At 34.2% G+C, this 21,139-nt stretch overlaps 1 protein-coding gene across 2 annotated transcripts in view; it reads left to right on the top strand.

Annotated features, from left to right (window-relative positions):
- The window catches only part of EPHA6 (EPH receptor A6), an 874,792-nt gene that overhangs the window by 572,436 nt on the left and 281,217 nt on the right, over nt 1-21,139 (top strand). Inside the window, exons 7-8 of one of the 2 annotated variants that reach the window (XM_024120421.1) lie at nt 12,137-12,184; nt 12,575-12,740. In XM_024120421.1, the coding sequence (XP_023976189.1) occupies nt 12,137-12,184; nt 12,575-12,740 (214 nt within the window). The remainder of the gene's footprint in view (nt 1-12,136; nt 12,185-12,574; nt 12,741-21,139) is intronic. The other variant, XM_024120422.1, reaches the window with a different exon arrangement.

Here is a 21,139-nt window from a genome sequence, read left to right as displayed (position 1 = left end):
ACATCTTAATATTACTAGTCCTCTGAGGACATTTAAAGGCAATGACTGCCTTAGATCATTAACTGAAACTACTGAGTTATTTAGAGTATAATGGGATGCTTTTCAAGTCAAGATGATATCACTTACAAAGAAGGTTTAAAATCTCTCTTTTGAGGAGGTGGGACTGCATTCCTTGAAACATAAATTATGCTTTGTAGCTTTGTACATCAATCTTTTTTTTAACATCTTTATTGGAGTATAATTGCTTTACAATGCTGTGTTAGTTTCTGCTTTATAACAAAGTGAATCAGTTATACATATACATATGTCCCCATATCTCTTCCGTCTTGTGTCTCCCTCCCTCCCACCCTCCCTATCCCACCCCTCTAGGTGGTCACGAAGCACCGAGCTCATCTCCCTGTGCTATGCGGCTGCTTCCCACTAGCTATCTATTTTACGTTTGGTAGTGTATATATGTCCATGCCACTCTCTCACTTTATCCCATGTTACCCTTCCCCCTCCCCCTATCCTCAAGTCCATTCTCTAGTAGGTCTGTGTCTTTATTCCCGTCTTGCCCCTAGGTGCATCAATCTTAACAGATATCTTTGTTTCAATTTTGAACAAAACAAATATATCTGTCATCAGATCACAATTAAGACCCATCAACAAATATAACAAAAAAATTAAAATTTTACCATGGCAACAACATACATTTAAATGGGAAAGATAAAAATGAGAAATAAATCTTCAGAAAGTGTTTTCTTCCTATTCTAAATGAGACTAAGGCATTCTCATGCTTGTACATTTAAATGATTTTCTTTCCCTTTTCAATGCAAGAAGCAGCTCTTGTATCACCATGTTTTGTGGCTGATTTGGACAAATGTAAGGCTTTTCATGATGCTCAGAGAAGATAACTGTTTTTCCATGGAGACTTCTACAAAGCTTTTTTTTTTGTTTTGTTTTTTTTTGTTTTTTCATATTCTAAGGCAATTTCACTCTAGTGAAATTCTGCCTTCTTTATTATTCTTATCTATAAATCTTACCTTCCTTATTATTCACTTTAATTCTGTCAGAATATATAGCAATGAAGAAAGTTTTGGAGGCCAGTCACCTGCATTTACTGTCTAGTTATTTCATTTTCAAAGACTTGTTCTCTACTATTCTTCATATTTCTTACCTATCATATAATTCAGTTAGTACTATTGTGAAAAAATTTAACTGCTCTATATTTTTCTTTTCTAAAAAACATATTATAGCTCCCAGCTTTATTTTTTTTAATCCACATTCCACAATTAAGGAAGAATTAATCAAAGTACCACGCATGTGTTGCCTTTCTAGTTTTAAGCTACTCCATTCAGCCATGTTCTTCCAATGGTTTAATTTTGAAAACATTCAGTTTGACATTTGGAATACCATTTATATTTGAAGAAGTCAACGTATGTGTAGTAATGTTGCCAAAGATGTTTAGTGTGGTTTTTTTCCTCTCAGTGGCATTTATTGATAACTTATTCTAATTTTATGATAAAAGTTGTTTTTTAACTAGCTTTTATATAGCTATTTTAGTACTTGACCTAAACTACTGACATCAGCAGTAATTTGTAAATTTTTCTAAAAAATGTCTAAACTAAGTGTAATCCTCAACTATTCTTATAGTGATTATAATTTCCTTTTCATTTCTCCCTTTTTAGATAAGTAATTTTATTCATCCTCAATACTTCAGTAAATATGAATTTTTAAAATGTTTTGTTCTACATATGTTCCCTCCTTTTTCTCTGTATGTTATTATTCTTATCACCAAATTTACACGTTTTTAAAATTCTTATAAATTACCCAAAACCTTAAGAATCAATGACAAATTTAAAGTTGTTGTTTGTTTATGACATACTTTTAAGAAAATCATTAAGGAATTTTGGGATGGAGGCACTTTCTTCAGAGACAGGTATCAAGCTTTAAACATTTAATTTCTACTTGAACACCATTATAAATATTTATAGAGTAATAGAGCATGGAAGAAAAATCTATATCCCATCTGCAATAAGGTTGTTTACACAAAGACAGATGGGAAAGTTAAAGCTGAATAAATATGTAAAAATATATGTATTAAAAGATATTTCAGCACAAATCTTAGGTTTTTCAAGCATATTGTTTTGCAAAGTGTTTTTTGACAAGTAGAATCTTGGCTGTTCTCCACAATGTTCTGAAGAAAACAAGCCAGCTATAATGACATAATATTATTGCATTTTGATTATGGAAGTACCATAAGCCAGCAAAACAATTTTTCTCATCTCTCATTTGAATTATCATTCATTTATGCACACTAATTTTAAATTGCTATAACAATATGTATAATTTAAAAGCTAAACATATAGAGCAATTAATTCATTAATTTATTTGTTCAGTATACTTGGCTAATGTATCATGATGTATCATGTATCATTGTAATTATGAGAGGTTACAATATGCTAGAAACACTGCATTAAGCAGTGAGAATATAGAGGTTAACAGGCAAGCAAAACACTTATAAAATTTTTATAAACACCTCTCACAGCATCTGCAGAATTACCTCAAGGCATAGGTCTATCATTGCCCTAAATTAAATGCACCACCTATTGATAATAACTCCTAAAAGAAAGAAATAATGCTAAACACATTTGTTGGAGCCTGTAAAAGGGTTTTATGTGTTATTTGGCTTTTTATCTTACAACAAGCCTGACCCTTTGAGATTGTATAATCTTCGCAGTTTTCATAGACAAACCGACTACCACTAGGACTCCATTGGTCTCATTCTAGCACCACTATTTTGTAAAGGTCACACTAGAATAATCTAGCCATTTTCCCTAAAAGTAAATAAATTTAACCACAATTTCAAGCAGTTAATTATCTACATGTAACTTATCTGTTCTCTGAAAATCAATTATGAATGCTTAATTCTAGAGCAATATACTGCTCCCATCAGGTGTACTTTGCTTCCATCTCCTACCATTGCTCAACATTTAATGTTCAAGGAGTGCATTTAATTTCATTTTAGGTGAAACAAGATACACATTGGAAGGAATATAAGAAAAAAAGTCATGAATGCATTTAAAAGTGATTTAGGATTATCTCCTGTTTTGGATTACTGGGGATAATCAAAAGTTGATTATAGTAAATTATAGCTGTGTTATACTAAATGATACTTCTCCAAAAGTGCAGTCAGAAAGTAGTTGTGTACTTAGAATATCTACTTCTACATTTTTCTTACTTATGCTTAATTTGTAATTTTGTCACAGCAGTAGCCAATTTTTACTTTAAAAAAATTCAGAACACCTTACCCACTAACTTAGAACACGCTACCAACCAGCGTGTTAACCCCTTCTCTCCCCAAATTAGAAACTCCCTCTTGTGTACTTAAATGATTTTGAGAAAAGAAAGTAACCCTTTTGGTTACCAGCAACGAAACCCAACTCTGATGATTATTTAAGGATGTCAAAATGTAGAATCCAAGGCAGAGCAGAATATTCTAGACTCAGGAAGGCAACAGTCAGAAAAGCTGAGGTTATTCAACGTAATTCTCTTTCTGTTTTTTTCATGATGGTTTCAATGTCATTGGAGAAGAAATCCATAATTATTTTCACTTGCTTTTATCTCCAGGGCAGTCAGCTTTGTTGGGCACCAGCCCCATTTTCCCCTGATTGTGGGGCTAATTTAGATCTGGTCACGGGAGAATCAGTGTGAGCTGGAAGCCATCCCAATTTGTGCTCCTACATTGGAGCAGGAGTTCTAGTAGTCCAGTTTCCAATGTTATGTGACCAGAGCTGCACCAGGTGTTAAATGATGGCTAGGTATTCCTTTGTGAATATCAATCAGTAGATATGTATTAAACACTAACTATGCATCCAGCATTCCTTTGCTTTTTTTGTTTTGTTTTGTTTTGTGAAGCAACTATATATCACATTTTTGAGGAAATTGCTGTCTACTTAGGGATATATATTGATATGCATTGAAATAACTAGAGGAAGGAGTCAGGTAGTATAAAATTATTCCTTCATTCTTTGAATCATTCCTTGAAAATCATGCAACAAAATTTAAAAATTATTTTAAAATCCCCCCATCTCACCCCGATATCTATTTATTTGAAAATTTAGAATATTATCTTAAATAACACATATTAAAGGGTAAAAGACTTAAATTATAAACTATTCTAAAGTGAAAGACATTGAGATACATATATATCCAAACCCTAAAAAGATGAGGAAGAAGGAATGAATAAGTGTAAAATCAAAAATTAATGAAACTGAATCAAGAAAAGTATATTTGATTTAAAAAATCAAAATCCAGTGTTTTTGAAGACTGATAAACAAGCTTGACTAGAAGGAGGAAAATGTTATTTATGGAAGAGATTTTCAATAATAGGACAAGCCTAATTGTAAATTTACATCAATAAATGTACTATATAAATGTAATGGATAATTTTCTGTTGATTACCAAAACTGAATAAGAAGAATATCTGAATATAGGATAAAATAATTTTAAAAGATGGTCAAATATCTGTCCCTGAAATGGTCTTTCAGTTACGGTTTCAATAAACATATAATTACCATGTTATATCAATTAATGCAGAACATTAAAAAATGAAAATTTTCATAATACATTCTCTTAAATATAGCTTAACCCAAAGAGTGTAACCAGATATTGATAATAAAAAAGGGTAAAAACAAGAAAACTCTAGGCCAAGAGCATTTATAAAGAGAGGTATAAAAATTTTATTTGAAATATTATCAAACTGAATCCAAAATTGCAATAAAAATTTTAGAACTATATTATAACCAAATATTAACAAGTAGGGTTTATCTTAGGAATGCAAAGATAGTTCTTCACAAGTATATACTACATTAAGGTGAACAACATAGAATCACCTTGGAAGATACAGATAAATTGTTTTATAACATTCAAAATCCATTTCACATTTTAAAAACAAAATACAAACAAAATTACAGTGTAAGAAAAAGGAAGAAAAGTTCTCACCTAGATATCTACTAAAAACCTAAATCAGACATAATTATATTTAACAGCTTCACATTAACAGCTAATCCATTCAAGAACAAAGAAAAATAAGATTCCTACTTTTACTGCTACTATGTAGTATTCTACAAAAGATCTTTGAATTACAGTTACGAAAACAAGGGATTTTCTTTTTTATACAGCAAACTGTTATAGATTTACTCATACAGGTCTTGCATATTTCTTGTCATATACTTAAGTATTATAAGGTTTCTGTTGCTATGGTATATGGAATATTTTAAAATATAATTTTACTGGTCATTGCTAGTGTATAGGAAAGCAACTGATAATTGTATGTTGGCTAACTAACTGACTTATTAGTTCTAAATCTTTTCAGTTAACCTCTACGAATTTCTAGGTAGACAGCCATAATTAACAGAGAGAAAATGATGGTTTATTATAGCTCAATCATTAGGAGAGACATTTCCCACATATTAAAAAAAACTATTGTTTTTCACATTTCAGTAAGATAATTAGGAAGAACCTGTGTACCTTATGGTTTGCCTGGAGTAGAATAAGATTCTCTCTCTAAAAAGCTCTAAAAAAAGGTATAGATTAACACTTCTTTGGGATGACTCAAAGCAACTGATACAAGAATGAAAATAGATGACTTTTTAGGACTATAAGCTCTTATATAAGTATGCCTATTTTACGGACATGCCGTAACTTCAGTTCCTGGGCCCACACAGCTCATTCTGATGCTGTATTTTGCCGATCCTACAACTGGAGTGCACTAGGAGTTCATGACTCTCTCAGAGATTGACTCATTCTAATTAAACTCAAAAGCAAACTGAAGAACAAAGCACAATGCCCATCTATTGATTTTAGGGAAGCCTGTCCTTTCCAGGAACAAATATATTTATTTCTACTTCTATAGCACTTGGGAATTCACATTAGTAATCAGGAGATTGCAGCATCAAAGTAAAAATATGAAAAATCTTAAGGAATCTTTCAGCCAGGGTATGATAAGTACCTGCGCCCAGGTAGGGCTCATTACTGTAATGACCTATAAAATAAAATACACCAAATTCATTGTCTCTCTTCTTTGGAAAGAAATTGTTAAGCTCTGGCAGGATCTAGTACACAAGCTTTCCTTTTCCTAGGGTCATGTGAAATAACTTCCTTTCATTCAAGTAAAATATTTTCAGGTTTGCTAATACCATTGTTTAGGCAATAGAATTCTTTGATAACCTTTCAAACTTTATGTTTCTAGGCTGTGCAGTTCTTGCTTTATCAGGGAAAATATCTTTCTGCAGATAATGAATCATGTTCTAAATGTGGTTGTAATTTGTTTAGTTTTGAGAGGATTATTATGGAGACATCTCAACAGCCTTCTGTCATGAATTGTTTGATGAATGTGTGTGTGTGTATGCGCATGTGTTTGTATGTGTGACAGAGAGGCAGGGTAAGAAAGACAGACACAAAAATGGAAAGAGAAAAGAGACAAAAAATGACTTAGATGACCCCTAGCAGAGCTATTAATATCCACTTTTTTCTTTTCTTAGGACTCTATAGCTTCAATCTCCTAGCCAGTAGAACAAGAGATTTACCATTGGCTTAATTAGGACATTGCTAATTAAAAAATAATGATTGTGGTAGTAGAGTGCTAATTTTTAATAGCACTTTTACCTATTCCTGATGACTTAAACTTGGCATGACTTGAAAGGATAAAGGAAAATCCAACAATGCTTTTAGTCTGTCCTCTTAGTACTGTTCTGTGAATAAAGCCATGTGGAATACCATCATACATCAAAAATTCTAGAAGAATCTCCTAGACCTTATCAAAAAAATTCTATTCTGAAGCCCCAAACATGAATATTTTATGTTCCTTGGAAGATTGGGTGAATTATAAGCCCCTTGGAATTTCCTGGAATCTGTCTATATGACATAATATCAAAATAGAAAAAAAATAAAGGCAGAATGATTGGATGTGTTAACCTTAGTAGAAAATAACTTTATCTTTGAAATTTTCAATGTTGAAAATTGTTTCTACCACTGAGGAACTATTTATATAAAAGTATTCTAATGCCATCAAATCATTACTATCTGGTTCACAGTCTGTCTTAAATTTAAAGTTATTTCTAGTGATCAGATAATCAAGAACATAAAGTGTGAAAAAAATAACCTTGGCTCAAAGTCTAATTTATAAGCATTTTTGCCCTGCACATACCTGCCTAAATTGGATAGTGAAAAAGCACAACTTTAACAGAAGCCACTGACTAGTTATGTGATGTGCTTTGGTAAGTTACTTATTCTTTCTGCACCAATTTCATCATTTGCTAAATAAGACTAAAAATATTACCAGTTCTTATTGCTTCACAAGATTATGAGTACTACATAAAGAATGTGTGTGAAAACACCTTGCAAATTGTAAAGCACTGCATAAATCATGGTTGTTATCTTATGATTGCTGATATATATTTAGATCTATATATCTGTACAAAAATCTCTACAACTTAATTTTTAATCACATATTTAATCCAATTAGTTTAAAATTTTAAAAAAATACAGCAATGTGGTAACATCTTACAGAAAACCCCGTAGACCCAAAGACTTTAAGAGAAAGCAAACCAGCTAAAAGATGACCACTTTGTGGGCCTATTGCATCTATTTCCATAAGTGGGATGGTAAACTCAAGAGAGTAAGATGAGGCGTGATGAGAATCAGTCACAACAGAAGAGAGCAGACTTGTATTTCTAACATACAAAAATTATAGAATATAATTGCTTAGGTAGAACTTTGGTGATTATGTAAGCCAGATCTACTATAGAGCCCTAAAACCATACCCATAGAGAGCATTCAGTGAATGTTGGTGCAGTGAATGAATTTTCTGTATGAGCAAATCAAAGTCTTGAAGGTGACTTACCAAGGTACATAATAGAAGCAGAACCAAAATTGAGCCAAGACAGGAGAATTCTAATCCAGAATTCTTTACATGCTGCCTTCTGTTGATAACAGACCATGTTACCTCTAGTTTCAGAAAGATGCAGCCATAGTGACTGGACACCTGAGCCTATTTCTTTTAACTAAGTTAGTTTTCAGATTGAATGCTAAGAGGGTCCAGACTCTAGTAAGAACATCCCTGTTAGTGACCATGAAGAGTTGACATCTATAGAGATAAAACATAGAGTCAGTATTTTAAACAAATGAAAGGTTCAATGTAACAATAAGATTAGACTCCCAGGAAAACCTAGATCCTCAGCAGCTGGGACAGGGCAATTCCCGAGACTAAGCTGCAGGCTCTGTCCTTGAGAAGAGAACCTTAAATAAAAGTCTACATCTCTAGAGAGTAATACATGCATATTGTTTGACAGTGAATGCTCTGTGTTCACACTATTTAGTTCTGAACTATGTTTTTAGTATATATGAATACAAATATATAAAATAGAAATTGTATATATGTTTATTTTAGGAAATGATATACATAACAGTACATTAAAGTGCATTGCTACTAAATGATTTGTCCCACGATTGATATTATTATTTATGCTTATCCAAGGGGAAGTAGTGCAAAAACTGTTTCACGTTCAGCCAATGAGCATTAGTACAGAAGACTGCCAGTGCTCTCCTATCCACAGTCCAGTGTACTTTGCAACCCATGGGGTTATGCCTTTGGAGCTTCACTTTATGCCATTTATTTACTGCCTGACAACCTGTTTTGACCCTTAAAAGTGTGAAATAATAATCCTGGATCTGCCACAAAGACTAAAAAAAATAGTGTATTTATGGAAATTAGTAAATACTCAGAACTGGTTGATAATATATCATGAAAACTTATGAAGTACAGTAGTACAGTACTTAGAGTGAAATTTGTAGACTTAAATTGTATTTGAAAAGATATACTGACAATTAGTGAATTAAGCATGAAATGTAAGAAGTTAGAAGACAATATAATTAACACAAAAAAGAAGAAAGAAAATAATTTATAGTAAGAGCAGATATTAAATGAAATAGAAAACAAAGAAACAATAGAGAGATAAAGCCAAAAGTTGGTTCAAGCCTCTAGAAAGCTTGATCAAGAAAAAAAAGAAAGTACTAAAATGAATAATGTTAAGAATGAGAAGATTTTATTATGGATTTAGCAAGGGTAAAAAACTTGTAAGATAGTTTTATGAACAATGGAATGCATTACCTAGGAAAGTTGAAGACATAGGTGTTATACAAATAGCAATTCCATATGGTACAAACTCTAGAAAAACTCTCACACATACCCTATTCAAGCATGTTCAGAATTGAGCCCCATGGATGAATAAAGAGATCTCGATGGCTCTGCAGCAAAGCACTGTCTCTATCTGGTGACAGCTACTTTGAATTGGAGTTGATGTGTCAGCAGAAAGGCAATTAGCCAAAGTTCTGGGACAGTAAGTGCCCTATGCTTTTCATGGGTAAGTGCTAACTTAGTTTCCCAAGAGCTTGGAAACACCAGGAGGAGAGAGGGCTGATATGCACTGGAAGGAGGAAATAGCATGACTGTTCTCTGAGCTCTCTTTCTTGGCATGCTCCAAGGAGGCAAGATGTGAGGCGAGGCAGCTGCCCCCGCACTGCTGTGTTGTAGGCTGAGGAACCATGTAAGCATACTTCCTACTTAATGATCTTTATTCCAGGGATATAGCTACAGATACACTTCTGTATAACAGCAGACATACTAAAAGCTATTTGCAAAAGGAGTCCTTTGCTCCCAGTAACTTTACTCAGTAATAAACTACTATCTAACTATGTTTTTGTGAAGCAGCAAAGACATAATGTGTAATTATTATGGGGCCAATCTAAGTAAATTTTTCAATCTGTATCTCCTCTCTTTAAGGATAACACTAAATTCTTTTTTTCAGGATTTTAAAATTCTCTCAATCATAATTTCATACTGTGCAATGCTACTCAGAATACCCCATAACTCTAATGTTGCAGAAAATTCTGTGAGAGGTGGAATATTCTCCTCTTCTGTGTAAGAATGAACAATCCAAAAGTTTTTACAAATTTCTACCAGAAACAGTATCATCTCTTCCAATAGAACACAAACTTTCTTTCTCCAAAATATGGGTGTTAAACCCCCTAATTATAAAGGCCTTCATCTTAGAAAGCTTCTTCTTTAGGCCCTTAGCAGATAATTACTGCCACCAATGATTTTATAGAATTTATTTTCTTGGATTTTATAACAGGCAGATATTTATTTACTTTCTAATCTGGAAATGACCCAGGGATAAATATAAGTTACAATTTATCTTTTTTGTCTTTTTTATTTAAAATGTTGCTATTGTTAACTCATTTTTTCTTTGTACTTTGTGTTTAATAAACAGTTGTATTTGGGGTATAGATGACAAATTCAATTCCTCAGCTAGACAGAGAATAACCATGTAGCATATAAAGTTCTGACAAACAAGGCCATAAAGTTTTAAAATGATCTTTAAGGATGTTTTTCCTCAAAAGTAGCTTAAGGAAAATGATTTTCATAGTTCTAAATCTTATAGCATCACCAGCCAATAAATGCAGTTTGATACATTCTGCATGTATGTAGGTTACTTCGTTTGCCTGGAAGGTCTCCTGAACAACAGATATTTTCAGGCAAAGGCTAAATGAAATCTTGATGGGAATATTATATATCAAATTTAAGCATCAAATGAGTGACTTAATTAATGATCTTGAAAGTCACTTCCATCTCTGAGAATCTCTATCTTTAGATATTTTATAATGAGAATAGTGGAGAATTAACTCAAGGGCCTGGTAGCCTAATTTGACCTATGAATTTAAAAGAGTTGTTCATACACAAATATTTTTTTCAGATACCGTACTAGAACACCATTATAAAGTTATTGAACAATAACACTATACAAAAACAGTATTGACTTTAATGTGTTCCTACTACCAGCATATTGTGGACACTCTCTTAAAGGCACAAGTAAATTGTTCTGAGGTGGTGGACAAGACAGCCCACTTAAAAGACCCTGAATGACAAGGGCATTCAGTCAGTTGTGGTTCCTGTTAGTGAGAAGAGGTAGTTTGGCAGTTAACCACAGGTGACTGGGAACCAAGCCTCCAGTCCTGCCTGATTTCTGAGATGTGCTGTCTTTCATACTGTGCTGTGTCTTTGATGCTCCCTCACAGGCAGACTGTTTTAAAATCTACCTCACGGAGAGGGGGAAGAGTAAGCTGGGAAGAAGTGAGAGAGCGGCATGGAAATATATACACTACCAAATGTAAAATAGATAGCTAGTGGGAAGCAGCCGCATAGCACAGGGAAATCAGCTCCTCGGTGCTTTGTGACCACCTAGAGGGGTGGGATAGGGAGGGTGGGAGGGAGACGCAAGAGGGAGGAGATATGGGGATATATGTATATGTATAGCTGATTCACTTTGTTATAAAGCAGAAACTAACACACCATTGTAAAGTAATTATACTCCAATAAATATGTTAAAAAATAAATAAATAAATAATAAAAATAAAAACAGGAGAACCAGACAAAGGCTTCATGGTGCGACACAAGCCCAGGGTCTTCTGGCTGCATTAAATGAGGGCAAGAGGTCAACACAGTTGAAACATATACTCCCAGAGGGTTCTTTGAATAAAAGAAGTATGTACTTTTTTGTGTGTGTGTGTATTTAAGAAAAAATTTATTGGCGTGTAGTTGATTTACAATGTGTGTTAGTTTCAGGTGTACAGCAAAGTGATTCAGTTATACATATATTCATTCTTTTCTAGGGTTTTTTTCTCATAAATGTTATCACAGAATATTGAGTAGAGTCCCCTGGGCTATATAGTAGGTCCTTGTTAGTTATCTGTCATATATAGTAGTACATGTATACTAATCCCAAACTCCTGATTTATCCCTCTCCCCCACCCCACCTTTTCCCTTTGGTAACCATAAATTTGTTTTCGATTAAAAAATAAAATCTACCTCACAATCATTATGTATCTCGTACATCTTTACAAAGTAAACTGTGGTATTTTGCAGAGGAGTCAACTCTCCCTCAAAGGAAAATTTTCATCGTTTTATGTCTTGAGTTGCTTCAACTTCAGTGTTACTACTGGGGAATCACTGAGTTTCAGAACAATGCAGTTGATTAGGGATAAAAGATCGCAAACTTTAAAAAAACAATTAATTTATTTTTCCTTTTACCCACAGGTCTACCCACGGATAGCGCCGGCATTTTGGCACTACCTGCGGGTAGAAGTGAGTAGCGGGTACATGAATTTTCCCACCCTTGCTCCTTGCTTGCGGCTGGCCCGGTCTGATCTGATGTGTCCATTTTATTCAAGATGCAGCTGCCATTCTGTGTAAATGTGCTCTCCACGCCACCACCATTCCTTAGAGTTGGGTCAGAAATCCAAATCACCAAAAATACAAGATCATCATCTTTCTTAATAAGTTTCCAAATCAAGACCATATCATATGCATTATAATTGATGAAGAACGAAGCACTAAATTATGGAAAACCATGCTTGCACCAGTTCTTCATCAGTATTTTTGCTAGAGCAGAATTCCTCAGCTTGACTTGACAGTGTCTCAAGGTAAAGGAAAATAACACTGCTTCACTCCCCTTCTCTTCTCTTCTGTCTCCAGCAGCACGAGCAACAGCTCTCCTATTCCTCCACGAGGTCCAAGGCCCCCAGTGCCATCATCACAGGTCTCAAGCCAGCCACCAAGTACATTTTTCATATCCGAGTGAGGACTGCAACAGGGTACAGTGGATACAGTCAGAAGTTTGAGTTTGAAACGGGAGATGAAAGTAAGTTTCACACAAAGATATAAAATAAGCTGTTAATTTAGTGTGGTTCCAATGTGACCTGATGGTTGAAAATCTGATGTCCCAAATTTTGAATAGTCTCATCAAGCAGTATTCTGTTCATGGAAATACTCATACAGTCATTTCAGTTAATGCTTTGGTGCTATCGTTAAATATTTTCATGAAATGCCTTGCTCTACCACAGTTGTAATGTGGCCTAAATCTGTCTCTTTATGCAGAATTCATCACTCAGGCCACAACACAGAGAGTCTCACTGGGTGGTGTTAGCCTAATTGTCCGCCAGTCTTGGCATCATAATGTGATACTAATGAATACTTGGAAGAGAGTAAAGCCATGAGCAAAGGATTTTAGCAGTTAGTTCAAAATTATGCAGCTTTGACTTGTTATATTAGATCAATAAAAACAGTGGTCAGAAGACAAACTCCACTGAAATGCACATTATAAGCTTAAATATTAGATGCATGGGCTTGATTAGAAACTCAAATTAATTTCATAACGTCAACATATTGAAAACCAAAATGGGAGATGAGGGGAGTGAGGCGTTCCAAAGTCATGTAACATAGCATTAAATGTCATGTTCATTCTAAATCCAGTTCGACCATTGAATTATTTTTTCAGTTCTAGAAATCCATCACATAGCTATCTTTGTAAGGATGATATAGCTGGCTTTTGCTATGTACTGTGATGGAAAAATATCTAAATACCTAATTATAATAAAATTCTGTTCCCATCACTGTTACAATACCTGTATTTGCATAAGAATTCAAGAATAGCAACTTTATTGTAAAAATTATTTATGAATAACAATAATAATGTCTACCATTTATTGAGCCTATTCTCATAGGTGCCAAAAAAGATGTGCAGTATTTTACATGTGTTGCCTCTTTTAAACGTTTCAACATCCAATGAGACCAGTATTATTTTCCTAATTTTACTTATGAGAAATCACTAGCCTAGGGAAATAGAGCAACTTGTCAGATTCATGCAGCTGGTAAGAAAACTAAGCTAAAATTTGAAACTAAGGGCTATCTTCTTCCAAGGCCAGTACTCTACCATCCTGTCAAGTCCTTCCATTGGAATTATAAAATGCTAATGGTAAAACCACTGATTAAGCCACAATTCCCCCAGTTTATCACTCCCTGAAAGTGAAGCTGTGTGAGTTTCTAACTATACGACAGAAGGAGTGTTTTGTTGTTGTTTTTAGGTTAATGAACAACGTTGACCCATAAGAACTTTTTCGTTACAACTATATCTAACTAAAAAGTGGAAAATCACTGACATATTTAATTAAGAAGGAATACAGCTTAGGGAGGGAAAGTAAACAAATGAATAAAAAGAATACTTAGAACCTGGATGCTTAATATCTGTGATAGTCATTTCTAATCCCACTGAAGACTATTGACTTTTCAAGCTAGAGATGAAATTATTGGGAGTGTAGTTATCACAAAACAAAACTCCATAATCCAAAGCAATATAAAATATTCAAAAAATGTCCCGGCTATGTCCTATTGACTGCTTTCTTCCCTGCCCACATGTCAAGACTTAATCTAGGTGCAAAGCCAAGGACACAATTCAAGGAAAGTTTGGTCCAGGGAAGAGTCACATCATTGTCTTGTCCAGGGTGTGTTTATTGAGTCTTATTTCACAGATGAAGAAATTCACCTAACTTTTTAAAAGTATGACATTTTTGAGTATTATATCATCAAGTCAGAAATGTACTCTCAAACTCATAGGTCTAAATCTAGATAATTCATTTATGTTTGTCTGGGACTTTTAGACAAAGCAATGTAGTCTAATAAGAAAACATAAGTTCTGATCTAAATATTAAAAATTGTATTGGTTTTAACTCTAAATTTCAACTTATTGTACTTTCAGGACTAGAATTCTTTCAGATGTTATGTAAAAGATAAGTATTTTGAAACTCCTTAGCAGAAAGATCCCATACTTACCATGACCCAGTATAATATTGATTCATTCAATGAAAAATATATAGGACAGTTAACATGTGCCATACTCTGCGTGAGTCTCTGGGGATAAAAAAGTAATAAGACCTGCAACCTCTGCCTTCACATAATTTATAGTCTAGATTTGTGGGAGGAAAATGAAAGTTTCAATTAAAAAATACAAGGTTGAATGACATGTACTACCAGACAGATATGCAAAGAGTGCTATGAGAGCATAGGGAAGCTGCCCTAATTCAGCATGAATAGATCATGAAGGTCTGGAGGATGAGACGCAGTGGCTCATTCTTTAAAGAAGGGTGATAAAGGAATAGCAAAAGCACTGAGACCTGAGACAGCATGAAAAATTTAAGGAAGAGCCAACTATTTGGTGTGACTACAGTGAGGAGATATGAAAAATAAAATGGTGGGAACTAAAAGCAGAGAATTATACAGGGGCCAAGAACAAGACGAAGTTGCTCTTTGGTCCATGTTAAACTTATTGGGCTTTATGAAGATATTGAAGATTCATGGGAGGATTTTAATTAGGGAGTAACATGACCAGTAACATGTGCAAGACTGTCTGCTGAGCAGGTTACACAAATTATCTTTTTAATTCTGCTAAGATTATAACTCTTTTTAGAAACGTAAGTAGCTTTACCAAAATCTGATAACCAATGAGTGGAGGTGCAGGATTAGAACCTAGAAGCACCTGACAGAAGCAGCAGACAGCAAAAACCATATTCTGAATTACTGATTTATAAATGTCATGAAAGTGACTTTTATAACACCCTTGAAGAGACAACAGCATTTGAGAAGAGTCTGAAAAATATGTTTGTGTAAACCTGGAGTTTGGGTGCATAGAGTGGCTCCCAAGTCAATTTACAGCCTGAGGAAAAATCATTTAAAGGATCATTTTTTATCTGGTTAGCTTTAAATTGCATTTTCAAAGCATGCTGTTTATATCCAGAAGAGAATTTCAATGAATAATGTCATAGTAGGATATGCGTAAGTTTACTATAAATTCAGGAATATAATGATATGAATCCAAACTGGCAGCATCAGTTTTTTTCTCTACATACCCTCCTAGCGCATCTTTAAATTTTTATAGCTTTTGTTTTTCAAGTACTCTCTGAACTATTGTAATGTCAACTTTCTTATTAAAGTCTCTCTTGTGTATTGTTTAATTAACTGACTTTATTATGCATAGAGATGTGGTGTGAAGTGGGGAGGTGAAATTAGGTACTCTTTCATTTGATGGTCTGGTTCAAATTTTTTTAAATAAGCAAAACAAAGTAGTTTACAATGTCATTCCCTTTAGCCATACCTATTTTACTTTGTTCAACTTTTAGTTTGCTAAAACCAATGAGACAATAATATAAAATATGAAACAATTCTTTTTCAAAATTATAATGTTCTTAACTGATTACTTGTACTCTACAAACATAGTGGCTTCATTTATTTTTTAACATCTTTACTAGAGTATAATTGCTTTACAATGTTGTGTTAGTTGCTGCTGTATAACAAAGTGAATCAGCTATCCAGCTTACCCTCCCCGCTTCCCGGTCCTCAAGTCCATTCTCTATGTCTGCATCTTTATTCCTGTCCTGCCCCTAGGTTCATCAGAACCATTTTTTTTTAGATTCCATATATATGTGTTAGCACACAGTATTTGTTTTTCTCTTTCTGACTTACTTCACTCTGTAAAATGAAGTAAGATGGATGCTAGGTCCGTCCACCTCACTACAAATAACTCAATTTCGTTTCTTTTTATGATTGAGTAATATTCCATTGTATATATGTGCCACATCTTCTTTATCCATTCATCTGTCGATGGACCTCCCTCTTGTGTCTCCCTCCCACCCTCCCTAGCCCACCCCTCTAGGTGGTCACAAAGCACTGAGCTGATCTCCCTGTGCTATGCAGCTGCTTCCCCCTAGCTATTTATTTTACATTTGGTAGTGTATATACGTCAGTGCTACTGTCTCACTTCGTCCCAACTTACCCTCCCCGCTTCCCGGTCCTCAAGTCCATTCTCTATGTCTGCATCTTTATTCCTGTCCTGCCCCTAGGTTCATCAGAACCATTTTTTTTTAGATTCCATATATATGTGTTAGCACACAGTATTTGTTTTTCTCTTTCTGACTTACTTCACTCTGTAAAATGAAGTAAGATGGATGCTAGGTCCGTCCACCTCACTACAAATAACTCAATTTCGTTTCTTTTTATGATTGAGTAATATTCCATTGTATATATGTGCCACATCTTCTTTATCCATTCATCTGTCGATGGACATTCAGGTTGGTTCCATGTCCCGGCTATTGCAAATAGTGCTTCAGTGAACATTGTGGTACATGATTCTTTTTTTTTGTGGTACGTGGGCCTCTCACTGTTGTGGCCTAGGCTCCGGACGCGCAGGCTCAGCGGCCATGGCTCACGGGCCCAGCCGCTCCGCGGCATGTGGGACCTTCCCGGACCGGGGCATGAACCCGTGTCCCCTGCATCGGCAGGCGGACTCTCAACCACTGTGCCACCAGGGAAGCCCACATGATTCTTTTTGAATTATGGCTTTCTCAGTGTATATGCCCAGTAGTGGGATTGCTGGGTCATATGGTAGTGCTATTTTTAGTTTTTTAAGGAACCTCCATACTGTTCTCCATACTGGCTGTATCAGTTTACATGCCCACCAACAGTGCAAGAGGGTTCCCTTTTCCACACCCTCTCCAGCATTTATCATTTGTAGATTTTTTGATGATGGCCATTCTGACTGGTGTGAGGTGATACCTCACTGTACTTTTGATTTGCATTTCTCTAATGATTAGTGATGTTGTGCATCCGTTCATGTGTTTGTTGGCAATCTGTATGTCTTCTTTGGAGAAATGTCTATTTAGTTCTTCTGCCCATTTTTGGATTGGGCTGTTTGGTTTTTTTTTTTTGATATTGAGCTGCATTAGCTGCTTGTATATTTTGGAGATTAATCCTTTGTCAGTTGCTTCATTTGCAAATGTTTTCTACCATTCTGAGGAGCTATCACCATGACTCCTCTTGCTCTTTTTTTTAGACCAGAGGTTGGATTTTTTTCCAGAGTCAGAATATGCTAGTGGAAACTGGCCAGCAAGTTTAAAGAGTACTAACTATGACTGTTAGCACTATAAAAAGAGCCTACTTGAACTACAGCTATTGGGATCCTCTTTTCCTAAGTCTATAGAACAACCTCATTCCCTATGTTATATAGGAAGAGAGAGAGAGAACAAGGGAGAGAGGATTGACTGATAGATCTATAGATAAGTAGGTAGAAAGTCACTCATATATAGTCACAAAACACTTTCTTTTTGTGTTTCAATACGGACGTTTCACATGTCTGTTAATCTCTCTTAGGACTAATAGTGTATAGCTAAATATTATGTTCACTAACAGCATTTATTGAACTGCTATTGTGTACAGGTCTTTTTATTAGGTACTGTAATTGATCCCCCCATCCTTTTGGAATAGAGTTAACAAAATTACAATAAACTACAGAATCAGTAGTAAGAAAGTAAGAATATATAAATATTCCATGTGGATCTTCTCTAAAGATAGGTGAACAATAGATAGGTGTTAGTCAGAAGCTCTCAAATATAAGAATTTTCTCAAAATTAATATAAAATCCATATTATGCCCCAAAGTATCAAACACGCACGCACACACACTGGCTTGCGCACACACATACACACTGTCAAGTACAGGCCTTTTTGGCTTATATGGATGAAACAACAGAAAATTTTATCTGCCTCATGTTTGTTTTTATTTCTGAGCTTATTTTCTGGAGAAAATGTGCTTCTTTTCAACGAAGAAAAAGATGAGAATTAAAATTGAAAAGTTATCTACATAACCAATAATGTTATCCATATCCTTACACATTGCTTGAAAAACCATATTTGATTCAATTTTAACAATCATCTGTTAAAATTACACATACATTGTTAAAAAGAAATAATTTAGTGATAAGGCAGTCAAACATTTGTTTTTATTTAAAACACAACCAAGATTTATCTAATATTCAACTGTAATTTAGAGAAACAAAAAATACTTTTATGGGTTCATTTTTTAAACCAAAATAAAATATATCCTGCTAGATTGCAGTCAACTTAAACATTTTACTTATATACTGTAAAACAGCTTGTGAAGCTATCAAAAGGTAGGAGAATCCATAGCTTAAAGCCAATTTTTGAAAGAAAACTGGAATTTTACACATAATTTACCTCTTCCATTGCCTTAAAGGTTATCCAAATGATCCAGGAGAGTTAATACACAGCCAACATAGAAGCAATGTATTCCTTTTCCCTGAAAAGATTAATTACACCTTAAATTTTAATAATATGTAAATTTAGGTTTTTACCTGTAAGCTACCTGAAGCACTTCTGTACAACCAAAGCCACATCTGTCAACATTTTAAAATATACCATTATTTACCAAAAGTAGTAATGATGGACTAGATTTATATCACTTAATAACCACATAAAAGTCATTATGATCAACATTAACTAACCAAAGTATAAATTACTGAATCATGGCGAGTGTTTCAAATTAGAATCTTATGCCATATCTTACACATTTATACAAAAAGTGTTATGTTGATACAAATGAATAAATTTAATTGCTTAGTTATTTCAAAAACACCCATAAAATTTAGCTATTTTTAGTATGGTTTCATATTTAAGCAATTTGATTTGTTTTAACAATTTATGTATGGAAATGATCCTGAAAATTAAGGTGCAAGATCGTGTCTCTAATTTCTTCTTCCTTAGTCTATTTTCCATGCCCTCATTTGACTAATTTTTCTATACTCAACTTTCTACACTTAAAAACTCCAAATCGTTGGGTATTTTCTACTGAATAAAATGTGAGTTTCTCAACAAATATTCAAGTCTTCCTCCAATCTAATCCAAATTTACATCGTTTCTGTTCTATTTCCCTCTAGTTAACATATACCCTGGGAAAATATATAAATGCTCATGCACGAAATTTTCTGAATCTTCGTCATATCTAAGTTGTGTCTGTGACTTCCAACTGGCATATTCAGAAACCTATCACATTACAAATGGTCAGTCCGGCTCACATGCTACACTTCCTGAAGTGGTTTTGATCAATCCAGTGAGAAGTAATCACTCTTTCCTCAGACTTTCTGTAATATTTTATTGTGTGAGGGCTTACTTCTTTACTAAGTTGCTAGCACTTTGAGGTCAAGAACTGTCACTGTGTATCTTTGTGTCTCATAAAATGTCTTATACATAGTTTCCAATACACATTTAATTAAATAAATGAAGAATGTAATTTCAAAATATGGAAGAATAGCATATTGCCTACCAGTCGAAAAAGAAAGAATCAAATATTTTATTTGCCACAGGTAAGCAATATTGCTTGCTATATTTTGGGTAACAAGCTGTAACTGATTTGAGTCATGTAGAAACATGATATATGCAATTTTAGTTACAAATTAATTGTTAATTCTAAAATTTGGGGGTATTTGAGGTAGAGTAAAATGACTTTTTTGTTGTTAAATAGATATCCCTCCTTACACACCTTTTTAAAAAAAATCTCTATTATGTTTGATCCAGTCTACTGGTTGAAACCCAATCTGTACTGCTTTAATCACCAAGGATGAAATTAGCTACATCATTATTTACAGCAGCCAGAAATTTGGGGATGATTATTAATGGTGAAGCATGAAGCAGAAAGAGGGCCAGCTGAACCTGGTGGAGTAATAAAAAAGTTAATTAATCAAGAAGGAGGCAGATTTCATATTTATGAGTCTACCCAGAGGAGGATGAATTCCAGTATATAAGACTTTAATTTGAAATAATCTTCAATCAATAGCACACTTTCAATGTTGGCAGCCATAGCTATCTAAACAGAAACATCAGTAGGAAAGAAAAATTTTCTAGCAGTTAGGTTGTCTGAATATAAATTGGCCTACCTTATGATACAATGAAGACCTCTTGTAAGACTTTTTGCTGAAGCTAGCTGGATGCTTATTCTGCATGTCATAAAGGAAATCCCTGCTTTGGTTAGGAGGTTGTGAGAGAAGTTTAATGTAACTTCTAACATTGATATTTTATAAAAATAGATAATATTTAGTGAGTTCTAATTATGCTTCAAGCACTACTTAATACTTTATGGCTACTAATATACTTACAACCTTTGAAGGCGGTGCTATTATCATGCCTATTTTATGGATTAGAAAACAAACACAAACACGTTTAGTAACTTACCAGGTCCCCACAGCTAGTAAGTGTTAAAATGGGGATATTATGGCATTAGACACTTTTCATGCCCAGAACCAGGACTGAGTTCCCTTTCTACCCATTCAGTGTCTTCACTTTTCTTATTCAGGTTGGTCATTACTTCTAATTTTCTACATGATTATTTCTTATTCTTACCTCCAATACTCCACTCTTCCTT

The sequence above is a fragment of the Physeter macrocephalus genome, chromosome 1 (assembly GCF_002837175.3).
Source record: "Physeter macrocephalus isolate SW-GA chromosome 1, ASM283717v5, whole genome shotgun sequence".
Lineage (NCBI taxonomy): Eukaryota > Metazoa > Chordata > Mammalia > Artiodactyla > Physeteridae > Physeter > Physeter macrocephalus.
This window is presented reverse-complemented; position numbering and strand designations above follow the sequence as displayed.